Here is a 15,475-nt window from a genome sequence, read left to right on the forward strand (position 1 = left end):
CTCCTGGAAGAGACACTCAGGAAGGTTCCCCAAAAGCAACAACTCCTTCTGTGGATAGTTTCACCCTGATGGGCTGGTGATGAGCTAGTCACCTGCTTCGTCCTCTTGTTGCACTGTCCCTCAGTTCCCATCACTCTAAAGTAGTCAATGGTCTGCGGTCTCAGAAGATGTTTGTGTGAATAAAATGAAGTGATGAATGTGTATGCCCTTTTATAACTGTCACCTGATCTACAAATACCCATTAATCATGGTTATCACTCAAATGAACAGCAGCTCCACTCAGTTCTCCCCACCTTTTGTCCACCAGGCTTCACTGGTGGGAGACTAGCAAGCAGCAGAGGGGCTGGCGCCTTCCAAGGGGCCAGGAGGGAAGCAGAGGATCTTGGGTCATGGTGTGGGGCCTGAGGACACACAGTGGAACAGCACCCATGGGAGCTGCTGAGGTCAGGAAGGGGAAGCAGAGTGTCAAAATGGCAGGTGATGATGGAGCTGGGGCAGGCAGGGCCCAGGCGGTGCCAAGCTAAATGGGAGAGCCAGTGAAGTGGAAGGAATGTGGTGCAGGGGGAAGGTGTTTCTCCTGGGTAGATTCTCTGGGGAGCAGAAAGGGCTGAAGTTTTCCCAGAGGCTTCTGTTCACCTCACTAAAAGGGTTTCTTGCTAACATGGCCTCTTGGATCTCAGTGAGAGAATTAGCACCCTCTGAATCCTATCCTCTGAGCTCAGAGGTACAAATTGGAGACCTGGGAGCCTGTTTGCTGTGAGTAGCATTTACAAGTTTTTATATTAGTTACCAACATTTCATAATTAGAAGAATTCCCATAAAAGTCTGGATTTCCTGCTTTTCCTAAAAAACCAGGAGATCAAGCCATCTTGGTTCCACAGTTCTGCCGAGTAACCCTTGGTTGGAGTCAGCTCACGCTGGCTTGTTTCAGTCATTCACACTCCCTGCCTGGCCCCAAAAGCATCTGAGTTACTGCTCCTGTGACCCATGATTCTTAGCCTGTCTTGGTTTTCTGGAGCGCAGGAGGTTTGTGCTTAAAGCCTCCTCCACCCACGTCATCTTTTTTTATTCAAACCACTTTATTAAGGTGTGATTGACATATTTCATGTGCACAACTTGATGAGTTTAGAGATAAGTATATACTGTGAAACCCTCACCACAATCCCTATCCATCACTTCCAAAATTTCCTCCTGCCTGAGGATAAGAACACTTATAAGATCTACCCTTGTAGCAAATATTTGGGTATACAATACAGTAGCGTTAATTCTGGGCGCTCTGCTGTACAATAGATCTCTAGAAGTTATTCGTGGCCGTGTAACTTCCACAACATCCTGACGGAACTACTTTCCATATGGCCTCATGGGTGACTGTTACCATGGCAATGCCAGTCAAAACACTGACTATGCCTATAGTATGTGTGAGGTTCCTTCCCTGGGTGGAATTTATTTCTACAGTGAAAATTTGGCCTCTGAAAATCACCTTTTCCATGTTCATCACATTTAGAGAATTTTTTTCTTGTATGAATCCTCTGGTAAACAAGAAGAAATGCACTTTGGCTAAAATATCATTTTCCCATTTGTTCTATCATATGGTTTCTGACATCCCTTGGAGGGGCTTTTACAAATTCCCAGCATGCACTGGTGATGATGGGCTAGGTCTACATAAGGGGGCAGAAGGAGCCAAACATTAATTTCTGCATGTTGTATTCTAGAAATAAAATGGTGGTGGTGGTGCTCGGGTTATACCATATACCCATTTCCAAGAGTCTCATATGTTCCAGCTGCTAAGTAAGTAGAATGCAGTTTATTTATTTTTGTTGACACACTACCTATTTCCCAAAGCAATCTGAAGTCACCAACAATAAACTATAAGACATAAGAAGATGAAACTATAAAAAGGAGGGAACAATTGGATAAATACAGACATCCCTAGCAGATAAAGAAAAATACATGCTTCTTCTAGCATCCATGGTTTGACCCGGAAGTTAAACTATTTGATCTGAAAGCCAATGAAGCTGTGATCCATGTGGGCGAGTCTCTGAGAGAGTCTGCCTTAGAGAATCGTTCAGCAGATAAAAAGCAAATGTTTTCTGGGATAAACTGGGAGATTGGGATAAATTGGGAGATTGGGATTGATATATATACACTACTAAATATAAAAGTTAACGAATAAGGACCTACTCTATAGCACAGGGAACTCTACTCAGTACTCTGTAATGGCCTATATGGGAAAAGAATCTAAAAAAGAGTGGATATATGTATATGTACAACTGACTCACTTTGCTGTACACCAGAAACTAACACAACATTGTAAGTCAACTATACTCCAATAAAAATTATTTTTAAAAAAAGAGAGAGAGAGAGAGAAGTCCACTCTTCATTCTCACCTCTAAGGAGAACAAACCTTAACTCCCACCCTCCCCTCTCCTCTCCCCTTTGACTCTTCACTTGCTTACCCGCGGCCCCAGTCTCCTCTCTCTCTCTTTCTTCCTCCCTCTCTCCCTCTCTCCTTCCCTCCCCACCTTCTTCCCTCCCTCCCCCCTCGGCTTATTCCTCCAGCTTCATTAAATTCTTTCTCGTGCACATTGTCTTACCCTTGCTTTTTATGATTGACACAAAGGTTTTCAAAAGTCTTAGAGTCTAAGAGAGGGGGCCAGCCTGTAACATTTGCACATTACTATGCTTTGTTCTGTCCATTCATACAGCGAACGTTTCTTGAATGCCTAGCGCTTGCTGTGGTCTATGCTAGGGCCTGGAGGCAAAGGTGAACTAGGCAGCCTCTGAAAGGCATCCCAGTTAGCACAGTGTGATGGGGAGTGGGGTGGAAGTACCCTCCTCCTCACCCCTACCCCATCCCAGGTGGCGCCCAGGCCTGATGCCCTTAATGCTGACACTGTGAGGTAATGGTCTGCAAGGCACTGGAGGAGCTGCTTTCTGGTAGGAGTTTTCTCTGCCTCCTGGTGAAAGGTCACTTGCAGCAAAGCTCTCCTGAGGTGACTGTCACGCATGGGGCTGCAGGCACCCTCAGTGAGAGGAAGGTCAGGAGCAGAGGTCCCCACACAGAAAGGCAGACACAAGCCATGGTGGCAAGCGCCAAGCATGTAACCATGGACGCACGCAGTCTGAAGCTGCTTAAAAATCAGGAGACACAAAGCAATCAGGGAGAAATCCTCTAATACACTGATGGAATGTCCTGGAATATCCTCACTCTCTCCTTCCAATGTGTGCAAACTACATGGTAATAAAATCAAATTGTTCTCTCCCTAATCAGCTCACAGAAAGCTCTGGGCAACTTCTAATGTTCTGCAAAACTGATTTTGTGGGGAACATTCAGTCTTGTGCTGGCTGGGTTTCACTTTCGCAGGTACTAGAGAGAGAGTAATCAGGAGAGTGTGGGAAGATTCCAGCGGCCCTCTGGGTGAACTCTGCCAGGTTTCAATGCAGTGTAAATACCCATCCCTGCTCCCACTCTGAACCGCTGAAACAGAAGGCAGGACCTCAAGGAAGCTTGTGGGTCAGCGGGTTCAAACAGAGTTCGCCAGGCAAGTTCCTGGCTTCCGGACTTCAAGGGCGTCAGGCTCCGGAGCCACACTAATTCATCATACAGCTTTTCGCATTAGCTGTGTGACCTTGGGCAAGTGACCTCACCTCTCTGTGCCTCAGTTACCTCATCTGTAAAATGACTATCTCACAGGGTAGTTACAAGAATTCCACAGATTGGTGTAGAAACAGGATTGCCAGACAAAATACAGGATATCCAGTTATATCTGAGCTTCAAATAAACAATAAATAATTTTTCTAGTATAAGTATATCCCAAATAGTGCATGGACATAACTGTATTTTCATTTGCTAAATCTGGCAGCTCCAGATGGAAAGCTCGCGGAAGGGTACCTGGCAGCTAGTAAATGCTCAATGAGTGTCAGATGTTATATTCTGTTATTGGTAACTTTGGGGCTAAATTAATGACTTTGGAATTTGGTTTTGAGGAGATTGTTGTTCTGTGTTTTGTGTCTGAACAACCTTTTGGAGTTAAATTAGGAGGGCCTCACCCTTCTGGTCACAGAGTCACAGAGCATCTTCCCCTGGGGCATCTGGCCACATAAGCCCAAGTAATCAATGACCCAGGGAAGCCCACCTCCAAGGCCACCTTCACCTGGCTCCACTCCCTCTCTCACCATCTGCATCTCAGACAAAGTAGAGATGCCTTTTACATATAGCAGAGGCAAAGACACAAACATGGATAGAAGGAAGTGACATTTACTCAGACCTACTGCATGTGGGGCTCTGTCCCAGACACTTCCCGTGTGTTTTCTCATAATCCTCCTAGCAACTCTGGGAATGAACCTCAGGGCACCCATGAACAGCTTGGGGTGATAATACCTCCTGACCTCACAGAATTGTGCAGAGGAAGTGAGAAGATGAAAGCAAAAGCCCTGAGCATGGAATTAGGGAATTAATACATTTCTTTTCTCTCCCCTCTTTTCCCACTTCAATCCCCACTTTACCAACAAAAAAACAGACATATTATGTCCAGGGCTGCACAGCTGGTAAATAGGGGAAGAGACCAACACCAGGCCTGTTGGCCTTCCTGTTACACACACTGCCCTTACAAGTCGTCTCCAGGTCTTGGGTCTCACTTCCCCTGGTTCCTGGTGTTCTGCAGGCCTCTGACATGCCTCTCTTATTCTTCCCAGCTGCACCCTCCCTCACGAGCCCCTTCCTCCAGGAAGCCCTCCAGGCTGAACACACAGCTAGAGGAAAGACAGCAGGGGTACCCCTCTCACCTTCCAGGGGCCCAGCCTTCCCAGGGATCCATTCCCCTTCCCTGGAGTCAGCCGAGCACTGCGGGAGCTGGGCCATCTCCCGGAAAGCTCACCCTTTAATAAGCCAGCAGGTCACATTTTGTTCTCCTTAAATAAACCTTATAGAAACATTTAGATGTTTATTTCGCTCATAAATTCCCAGGAATGCACAACAGTTTCCTAACTGCCTGGGTGCAGGGATAAATATAGGCCAGTGGTACAGACGGGAATATGAGCTTCCTTTCCCCAATGTCATGTGACTAGGCCTGGCTCGGAAGCTCTGGGCAACAGACCAGCCCCAGTCCAGGCAGGAGTGGGGAGTTTAGCTCCTGCGCTTGGATGCTGGCAGACAGCCTGGAAGAGGACTGTGCAGGAAGGCAGTGTGGGGTGGTGAAGTCGGGAGGTCCACACTGGAGTCTCACCTGGGTGACCTCAGGCAAGTCACTTAACTTCTCTGAGTTTCAAGTTCTCAAACATTATGTGGAGCTAATAATCCCCCTTTTCCAGGCTAGTTTTAAGGGTGAAAATGACAGTGAGGATGGTGACAGAGGGTGGGCACTGTTGCAGCTACATCCCCAGGTCCCTCTCTCACAGCCTGGAGGGCAAACAGGGACTGCCTCTGGATAGGGGGCCCTGGCCGCAAAGAGGACTTAGCACTCTCGTGACAGGATAAAAGGACTCTCTGCGGACTTGTGAAACAAATGATTATTCCAACAGCGAGTGCTAAGAGCACGGGAGAGAGCAGAAGTGGCTCTGCTGAGCTCGGCTGGACCTGGGGCTCCTCCCTGCCAAGTGCTGAGGACCAGATCCCGGTTTCCTGAAGGCTCCCAGCGCCCACTGTGTGGATCCCCCCATGCGCCCATGGCCTGCCCTGCCTCCGTGGACCCTCTTTCCTGCCATTGTCCAGTCTCTTCCTAGCAGTCAGGGGTCAACACCCTCCCCCCGAGATTATCCTGCCTTCTTCATCACTGTTTTTACTCTCGTGTCACAGACTTCAGGAGTGTAACAGTGCTCACAGTGTCTATTATAGCCTTACTCTGTGGGGTAGGGGGGTATCACTCAGCCAGCCAGCCATTCATCCATCATCTTCTATCCTCTCCTCCTCCCTCCTGTCCATCTCCTCCTCCTTTAATTCTAGGCATTTAATCATCCATACAGCCAGTTATCCACACAACCATCCATCCATCCATCCCTCCCTCCATCCATCTCTCCCTCCCTTGCTAAGCTCCTACCACACACTAGAGCTTATGCTGAGGGTTGGAGACACACACATAGCCCCTGACCCTAAGTAGCTGGCATGCAATCTGACAGGGAACTCAGAGAGACAAAAAATGACAAGCTACTCCATTGCTCACGATAGGATCCAAGGACAAATAATTGTAATGTACATTCCTGACCATCTGTAATAACAACCAACATTTCCAAAGCACTTTCTGCTCTGTCCTAGGCACTTCTACAGCTACTATCTCATAGCTCGTACTCTCTGACCAGAACCACTAGAAGCCATCCTGGTGGAACAGTCCTCTTGACCCTTTCCAAGCTTCTTTTCCATAGAGGATGGGACATCAAGCACCTGCCTCCCATACCTGGGGCTTCTGGTGTCCAGGACACTGGTTTTACTGCTGGGTGGAGCCAGGGAAGGAGACAAAGGTGGCGGGAACAGCTCAGCAGAAATGGGTTTGGATCTCCACTCAACCACGACACAACCATATGACCTTCGACAATTATACAACCTCCCAAAGACTCAGTTTCTTCTTCTATAAAATAGAGATAATAATAATATCTACCTTGGGAGATGAGACCACATAGCAGGTGCCCAATAGATGTCTCCAATATTTTGTACATCAGACTCTAATGCTTTACTGATAATTTACTTGAAGATATTTCATTGAAGATCTGAATGGAGGCTGTTTTTGCAAAGGGTGGGATGAGATAAGTATGAATTCAAAATCCTCAAGTGGAGTATTCAAGGTACTGCCCAGTTTCTAGGGATTAGAGTGTACTTCCTTGCCTCAGTTTTCTACCTGGAAAATGGGATAATAATCATACCAACCTCTTAGTGTTGTTGTATGTAAAGTGCTGAGAGCAGTGCCTGTCACATAGGAAGCACGGTATGAGGGCTCTCACTGAGTTAGTCGGGAGGGTGCAGGCTTTTACTGTAACACAGGGGTGTGAAGCCCAGGCCATTTCCACTCTGCCACATAGCTTATATCTCATGTTCCTATGGAATGGAAGCATTTGTTGCACCTTCCGGAACTCCCTGGTTGCTTGGGGAACACTGCTTGGAATGCTTCTTAAAGGACAGCTGTGCAGGATGATGGTGGTAAGACTGAATGGGTCTCTTACTACGCTAAGCAGGAAGAGAGTTCCAGGTTTGTTATGGTGGCAGCTACCATGCTCTCCAGTTCTGGGCCAAAACAAGGGGAGACCCCACAGCTTCATGGTCAGAGCTTCTAAGAGCTCCACAAACGGATCCCTTCCTTTTAGGGCCGCATGCAGAGGGCTGCTTCTCCAAAAAACACTCCAACCTCATTTTTAGTTAACTAACATTTAGGGATAGGGGTTGGGTTGAGAGTAGGGATGCCACTGGTTAGTTGAGTGCTGCAGTGATCTTGTTAACCAGACGCTGCTGTATATGAGGGTTAAGCATCAATTTCTGTCTAGAGGATCTGAAAGTGCAGTACCAAGTAGGTGCTCAGGGAGGCCTGGGGTGAGAGTAACAGGTGTTTGTGGCCTGAAGCAGGAACAGCACAGTGGCCCGGGTTTCTAGGGGTCAGTACCCATCCAACTGGGCTGTTTCATCATCCGACTGAAGGAGAATGAGGAAGGGGGTTGCACACGATGGGGCCGGGGCAGCTTGGGTTTTGGGCAAGACGTGTGACATGGAGCTTCGTCCCCTGGCTGCACAGGCTCACACACCTGAGAGGATGGTAGGCAGAAGGCATTTGGTGAGACCCAGGGCCACAAGCTGTGGTGCTTCGGGGTTTATGTGGTGGTGAGTTCTGCAGGGCCCAGGTTGGCCCTCTCAGACAAGTGGTTTTGGGAGCAGAGGACAGTATTCTCTTGGTCCAGGCACCTCTCACAGAGGCCCCAGAGCAGGGCAGAGACTAAGAGTGTGGGCTCTGGGGCCAGGCTGCTTGGGTTCAAATCCTGGGCCTGTCACTTACGAGCTGTATGACATTGGAGGAAGGTACTTAACTTCTCTGTGCGTCAGTCTCCTCAGCTATGAAATGGGGCTGATGATACCTACCTCATAAGGTGGCTTGGAAGTTAAATGAGTTAATAGTGTAGTACCTGTTGGCACGAGGTTAGCTATTATTAGTGGTTTTGCGGATAATGGAGAACAGGGTGAGGGGATGGTCAGGGAGTGGTGGTCAGAGGGATGCTGGAGCAGATGATGTGAAGGATGTGAGGTCAGCTTATGAGCTAGCACTGACCTGTCCCTGGGGGCTTCCTGAAACCCTTGGAGGAGGATGGGGGGTTTTCCAGGTGGAAGTGAGAGCCAGTGAAAATTGGGCTCTTATAGCTAATAAGAACTTCCCCACACCTTCAGGTTTGTAAGGCCCCTCTGAGGAGGCCATGTGGTCCCAGTGAGTGGAGTTTCTGATATGGCTGCTGGCCACAGGCCTGGAAACAGTTGGTGTCCTGGTCACACTGTCCCTGGGGCCTGGGGCCAAGTTTGGTGCCCCACGGTGAGGCAGAGGCAGGCTGGTATGTGTGCAGGGGAGGGGTGGGAGGACGCTCTGAAGGCTGTCATGGCAGCAAAGTCTGGAGGAACCAGAGGCAGAGAGGCTCTGGGAGGATGCAAAAACTGCCGTCCTGCATCTGTGGGTCTTCACCCCACGACAGGCCATTGTGAGGGCAGAACTGAGGGAGAGTCAGGCTCCAGCTTGACCAGGAAACAGAGCTGCCAACCACAGTATAGACCCACCCCAGGGGACTCTGGTTCAGCCGGTCTAGGTGGGCAGAGGAATCTGGGGTTAACAAGCTCCCAGGTGACTTACACTATGCAGAATTTTGCCTGCCTTTGGAGGAAGGGACTTCCTGTGACCCCTTCTAGCTCTGATGGCCTGTCATTCTGGGGTCCCCTAAGGTCCTAGGCTTCTGTCCTGACAGCTTCTATTCCTGCAAGAACCTCTTGGCTACAAGCTCATCCCGTTAAGCTCCTCCCTGTTCAAGGGCCAACCCAGGAAACACTGCTCAGGATGCAGTCTCACACAGTGCATTGTCAGGAGGCTTTATTTCTTTGTGGGTTTTGATTACAGCTTCTGATTAGGGTCCTAAAGGGTCTGCCTTTCTGTCTGCGTCTGTCTGTGTGAGTCTGTGTGTGTGTGAAAGTGTGTTTAGCATCCATGTGTTTGTGCGTGTGTGTGTATGCAAGTGTACGTGCAGAAAGAAAAACAGGATCTAGGCCTACAGCTTTTGTGTTTTTGTGTGAGAAGGCCTCAGCTAGTGCTCGTGTCAGTGATGGGAAATGAGGGCTGGGGCTTGAGGAACCAGAAGTAGGACTGGACTCCGGGGAGCCGTAAAGTCAGAAGGATGCTCTGTTCTTTGCCTGCTTCACAGAGTGGGAATTCACACAGTACTGGGAGTTCCAGCCAGCCCTCCTGGCCAACCCTGCTTCTATGGCCTCTGCTGCTCCCAGGGACTCAGGCTTCAGCCCTCGGAGGCTCTGGCCCAACTCACAAGGCCTGACCCTCCCCTGAGGCTGTGGCTGCCCGAGAAGCCCAATGTGGGTCATCTGATAGGTGCAGTAGAGGGAGATCCCCTTCACTGATGATGCCCGTGGGCTTCTGGAGAACTCAGGGGGGCCCAGTGCCTGTCAGTCGGGGCAGAGAATAAAATAATACTGAATCTGATGTGGCCTTCAGTCTGGGGTCTAACCTGCCCCAGCTCCATGGTCCCTCAGGCCAAAGAAGGTCCTCAAGGGTTGGGCTGAACAGACAAGAGTCCAGGAGGCAGCCACTAACACCTGCCCGGGGAAGAGATGAGGAACCAGAGGCACAGTAAAGTTAACAGACTCAGCATCACGTCTCTTGACCAGGATGTGGAGGAGCTGTGACTTGAGCCCAGCGTGGTCTCACTCCAGAGTCCACATTCTTAAATCCTGTGCTAATGGCCCTCCCTCATAGGATCTGGGCGTCCTGGCTCCAGCTCACCTGAGTTCCTCGTGGGCCCTTCTCCCGCTGGATGTTGGCAATGCAGAGGCTATTGGGACCTGCAAACAGTCTCTTTATTATCTTGTCTCCCTTGAGCATTTGAAGGACCTTCAGAGACCATGAGGGCCCATGGTCTATAGTATAGAAGTCTGGTCCTGGTTCAAGGTCACAGGGAAAGTGAGCTTGTGGGGGCCCAGAATCTGGAGTTTCTGCTGCTCAGCTAGGGGTCTCTAACCCTCAGCTGTGTGGTGAGCTCATGGGGCCCTCCCCCTGCTTGGCCAGCCCTAGAAACTCACCCTCACCTCTGACCCAGTGAAGCTACACCTACATGTGGTTTGAAGCCATGATGGTCAGAAAGGCCAGCGGGCTTTTGTGCTGTCTCGTTTTGTGTTTCTTGAGGAGAAGGTTTGAAGTGTCTTTTTTTTTTTTGCAGTACGTGGGCCTCTCACTGTTGTGGCCTCTCCCGTTGTGGAGCACAGGCTCTGGACGTGCAGGCTCAGCAGCCATGGCTCACGGGCCCAGCCGCTCTGTAGCATGTGGGATCTTCCCGGACCGGGGCACGAACCCATGTCCCCTGCATCGGCAGGCGGACCCCCAACCACTGCGCCACCAGGGAAGCCCCTGAAGTGCCTTTTAATTAGAGAGGTTTGGAACCAAAAGGAGCTGAACTCATTGTAAAAGGATCTCTTCACTGAGGGTGGAGTTCCATCTTTGCCCATCTTTCATTTATTTATTTTTTAGGAACACTTATATTCTTGGGGAGCAGGCCATGGCAGCTGTTTGGGGGAGTTGCCCAGGATTCGGGAGCTGGATTTTGCATCAGAGTCCGGCTTAAGGGCACCATCGTTGTGAGTAAAGTGGAAGGGGTCAGGGATGACCACAGCAAGAAGTGGTCCAGGGCTGGGAGGTGGGGATGCTAAGGGGACAGAACCTGGGAAAGTTGTGACCTGAGGATAGGGAGCCGTGACGTTTGAATCCGGATCTATTTTACTCTGTGTTGTCCTTCCCTTCTTTAAACTCCAAGCTTTCAGTAGACTAGAAAATTTTTTTGTTGGTTAAACCTTACAGTCCACTGTTGGCAACTCTTTGGGGGAACGGTCCACACGTGGTAAGGAACAGCAGCTGCAGGAAGGGGGCAATAGCAGAGCACACAGTTCGGGGAAGACTAGATGTCACCCGTGGAGGAGCAGAGGAACAGCTCAGAGCCACTGAAAGCAACTGGCAAGCAGCACCTACCGTAGCCCAGGACATTTCTGGGAGCGGGGCTCAATAAAGACCTGAGCTGGTGCCTGCAGCCAAAGGCATGGGGGCTTGGCTCGCTGTCGTTTCGAAATTCAAGGGCTCTCCAAGGCTGCCAAGTTCTGCAACATCTCAATCCCATGAGCTCGGGATGTGGGGATACAAGAGGCCATTCTTTTCTAAGCGTTTATTATCTTAGTTCCCACAGTTATGATGTGTAAAGAAAACAAATGTCATCATAACATGAAACTATTCACTAAGAATCTGCCCACTTGTCAAATTAATGCTCATTCGTACAAGCTTCCCTCACTTAACAAGTGTCTATCCCTCTGGCTCAGGGCAGTTTGGAGAAGTGTCAGATACAACAGGATGATATAAGTTCAGTGCAAACCAACTGCAAAGTTCACGAAGTTCACAAAACCATGTCTGAGAACTTCACGTACAAGGTCTTAGACCAATGAGCAGCAGATGTAGCCGGACCAGTTAACGAATGGAGTCAGAATTGTGAGGATGATGGCAAGATGGGTTCTTCATGAGGGAATGATTTGAATATTGAAGGATTGAAAGAGGTCCTTAGGAAAATGAATGAACCCTTTAAATATTAAACAAACAGAATCTCTTAATGAAGGTGCTATGAAGTAAAATGTGAAGGTTGTGATAACACATGAAGAGCTAATTTTGTTGGCATAAAAAATATACCAATACCAAAGTCAACGCACTTGATTAAGATTCTTTGTTCATTCTAAAAATTAGCGTATAAGCTATATTTTGTAATATGTACAGCTAAAAATAACTTGTCTTCACCATTTCATTTGTACAATACAACCTCAATGAGCCCCTTTAATTCACTTTCATCATTTCCTTTTTTATAATAAAATCTCACTGAAACCCTTTTTCACTATTTACTGAGGAATTTTGACCTTCATTTCAAGTGGATTCACTTTAAGTGACCTGGTGCTTGTGCCCACGACCCTGATACATGAGGCCTTCCATGCTGACGGTCCTCCTCCGAGCCTCTCTCCATCCTAGGAGGGTGGTGTGACTTCCCAGGGGGCCTCAGTCAGACACAGCCTACAAGGTAGCACCCTCAGGATGTGTGGGGACCTTGGTCAATTCAAACGACCTTTGGGTATGTATTCCGCGGCGTGGAAGCCGCACACCTTCCCCAGGCCCACTGCAGCCTGCACAGGCTGTCAGCAAACCATGTGGCCTCAGCCCAGGGCGCTTGGTGTGGCCCGGGCCGGGCGGGCTGCAGGCAGGGGGGAGGCACTTACTTGGCCGGCCGGGCTCTGGGCTGCCTGCGGCTCTCCAGGGGGCTCCTCGTCCTCGGGAATGTGGGGCATGGCAGCCTCCTGGTGGGAGTGGCTGCGCGTGCCCGGAACCTCCGCTGCGTCAGCCCCAAAGATGCTCCAGGAGGCCTGGGCTCCACAGGCTGAGGAGACGCCAAAAGGACAAGTCAAATCCACTCCCATCCCTGACCCATGCTGGGTCCCGTTTCCAGGTGCCACAAGCCGCGGAGAGAGCCTGCTTGAGTTTGCATCAACAAGGGCTAAAGTAGGCGAGCAGAGGGCGTTTGGAATTGCATTTCCTCCTGCTCCCTGGCTCTGTTTACAAAGTCAGAGGTGACCCAGAGATTTTGCATCTAATTTGGGCCATACAGTAAACACAGCGATCCCAGAAGGGAGAAGAGTGCTTCGAACTCCTCAAAGCCATAGCCGATGGAGGACACTCCATTGGGAGCCAGACTTGGATTTGTCAAACATGTGTTGAGCAGCTACTGGGTGCCAGGCACCATCCTAGGAGCATTACCGACATCACCTAAATTAATCCTCACGATGACCTCTGATGCAGGCATTACTATTCACATTTTATAGATGAGAGAACTGCTTCAGAGAGTAGAAGTCACTTGCCCAAATCATACAAAGAACGAAGCATTTGAATCCAGATCTTCCTGATTTGGAGGCCACTATACCACACAGCCTTGCTTGGCCAGGTGGGGGAGGAGGAAAGGATGGTGTCTCCCAACTTCCTGCCCCATGGCTCACCTCATGCCCTTCAGCAGCTCTTCTAACCCTCAGTACAGGGCTCTCTCACTTGAGGACAGCTCTCATTGGACCTGTCAGGCCTGCTAAAGTCATCAGTCTGGAGGCTCAGCCAGGGTGAGTCTCCTGTGCCTTGTGCAGTGCTTGCCCTCAGCAACCTTGGGTTGCTTCCCCAAAGCTACACTTAACCCTCCCCATGGGGTAAGGCCTGGCCGGGGTTGACTCCAGTCAGCATAATCTCATCCATCTTGCCTCAGTGACTGGCTCAGGGATAGACAATGGGTCCAGCCTAAGCCAATGAGCATGTGGCAATGCTCTGGGACCCAGATGCTTTCTCTTGCTCCAGGTGGTGGAGTGTGCAGATGTGAGACCTGGTGCTGCAGACGCCATTTTCCTTCCACGAGGAAGGTCAGACTGAGGAGAAATCTGACACACCCAGAGGAGAGCAGACCCAGGAGATCTGCAGAGAAACGGAGCTGGAGCCCTGATCAAAGCTCACCTGCAGCTGAAACTCTTTTTGAACTAGCCAGTTACAGAAACAATTAAGTCTCTTAGTGTTTAAGTCAGTTTGAACTGGGTTTACTTGTAACTACTAACTTGTAACTACTTGTACTAACTTGTAACTACTAACGACTGTTACTTGTAAGTACTAACTGCGCTTTCACACTTTCATGTTTCTTGCCAGTCAAGAGGTGTAGGACCAAAATCTCTCCAATAAACCTGAGCCAATGGGTCTGGCTCCTCTGCTTCCTCTCAGAAAAGGGGGCCAGTCATGTCAGGTCTCCATCTGGAGAGGCAGGAGAGCAGAAATAGTAGATAGAGCACAGGCTTTGGAACCAGATACCTAGATCTGAGTCTTCACTCTGCCACTCACTGGCTGTGTAGCCTTGAACCTTTGCTTCACCTCTGAGCCTTGGTTTCCTCGTCAGGGGAACAGAGATAAGAATGCCTCCCAGGTGGGACTGTCCCTAGGACGAAAAGAGACAGAGCACCCAGCATGGAGTAGGTGCTCACAGAGGCTACCTGCATGCTGTTCTGCAGCCCAGAAGGTCCAGGGGGCTCTGCCTGGGCTCTTCCCACCCCTAAACTCCTTTAGGTCCCCTGCCCTAGGGGGATGGATGACACCTCCAGGGACCCGAAAAACCAACAACCGGCCTGGTTCTGCAACTTCAGAGGTTCCTTGCAGGAGCTGCTCTGGGAGACAGCAGATGAAAGGCACCAGAGGCAGATGTCGTCCTCAGACCCTGCCCTCGGCTGCAGTCAGGGGGCTGCTGGGACACACACAGGGCAAACGAAGGACATTGCCATTTACTGAGTATCCACTATACCCTGGGTCCTATGCAAGATGCTGTCTGCTGGAGGCTGCAGGAAGAGAAGCCAGGAAGCCCTGCCATCGCCCAGGACACCAAGTGTTCTTCCTGTACCACAGAAATGGCTTGCGAAGGCCCTAGAGCCAGAGTGCTGTGGTGCAGCTCAGATGTGGCATCAGTCACAGCTCTGACAGATGCCCCCAGCTAACACACACCTCTTGACTGAGCTCCCTGAGGCAGGCAAGGGGTCTTATTGATCACGGATACCCAGAAGGTTCATCCAGAAATGCTTGTTGACTTGTATTTAAAGAACTGGAGAACTTTAGCCCCGGAGTTTTAGTCATTGTGACCACCATCTTGGCTTTTGTCATTCTCTGCGGTGGACAGGGAGCCCTATCCAGCTCTGAAACGGTTGGGGTGACCCCTGCTGGTCGGCTCAAGAAATCTCATTTCAAGAAGATGATCTGTGAGCAGAGTCATTCATTCCTTCACCACCAACACTCACACCTACTCTACCATAAGGATGATGAAAATGTGGTCTTGGCCCTCAAGGAACACGGAGTCCAATGGTGGGAGGAAGTTGGAAAACAAGATTAAGAGGTAAACACTTTGGAAGTGAGAAGCTGCAGGGTCCCAGAAAAGGGTCCCTAACTCCAGAAATTGGGACGAGTGGAATACAGTTTTAGGGAAGAGTCCACGCTAGAATGGTGTTTAGACTGAATCATGAACACTGAAATGCTGACTGAATTTCTCTGAACAGAATAGCTGGAGGCCTAGTGGAGGAGGTGGGACAGGAAGGTGGGTCATGGCCAAGAGGACAGATTTAACCTGGCTCTTGGGAATGAGAGCTCTGGGGCCAGGGCATGCTGTGCCTCCCACCTCAGGTTGCTTCTGTATAAGTAAACTCAGCATCGGGTTTGCC

The 15,475-nt window shown here is 49.8% G+C and overlaps 1 protein-coding gene across 3 annotated transcripts in view; it reads right to left on the reverse strand.

Annotated features, from left to right (window-relative positions):
- Positions 1–15,475, reverse strand: part of IRAG1 (inositol 1,4,5-triphosphate receptor associated 1) — a gene marked incomplete at its 5' end in the record, with an annotated part of 117,330 nt that overhangs the window by 63,122 nt on the left and 38,733 nt on the right. For all 3 annotated transcript variants that reach the window (XM_082660483.1, XM_082660482.1, XM_082660481.1), the window contains one exon: positions 12,476–12,633. In XM_082660483.1, the coding sequence (XP_082516609.1) occupies positions 12,476–12,633 (158 nt within the window). The remainder of the gene's footprint in view (positions 1–12,475; positions 12,634–15,475) is intronic.

This window comes from Grampus griseus (assembly GCF_964374135.1).
Source record: "Grampus griseus genome assembly, chromosome: 8".
Classification (NCBI taxonomy): Eukaryota; Metazoa; Chordata; class Mammalia; order Artiodactyla; family Delphinidae; genus Grampus; species Grampus griseus.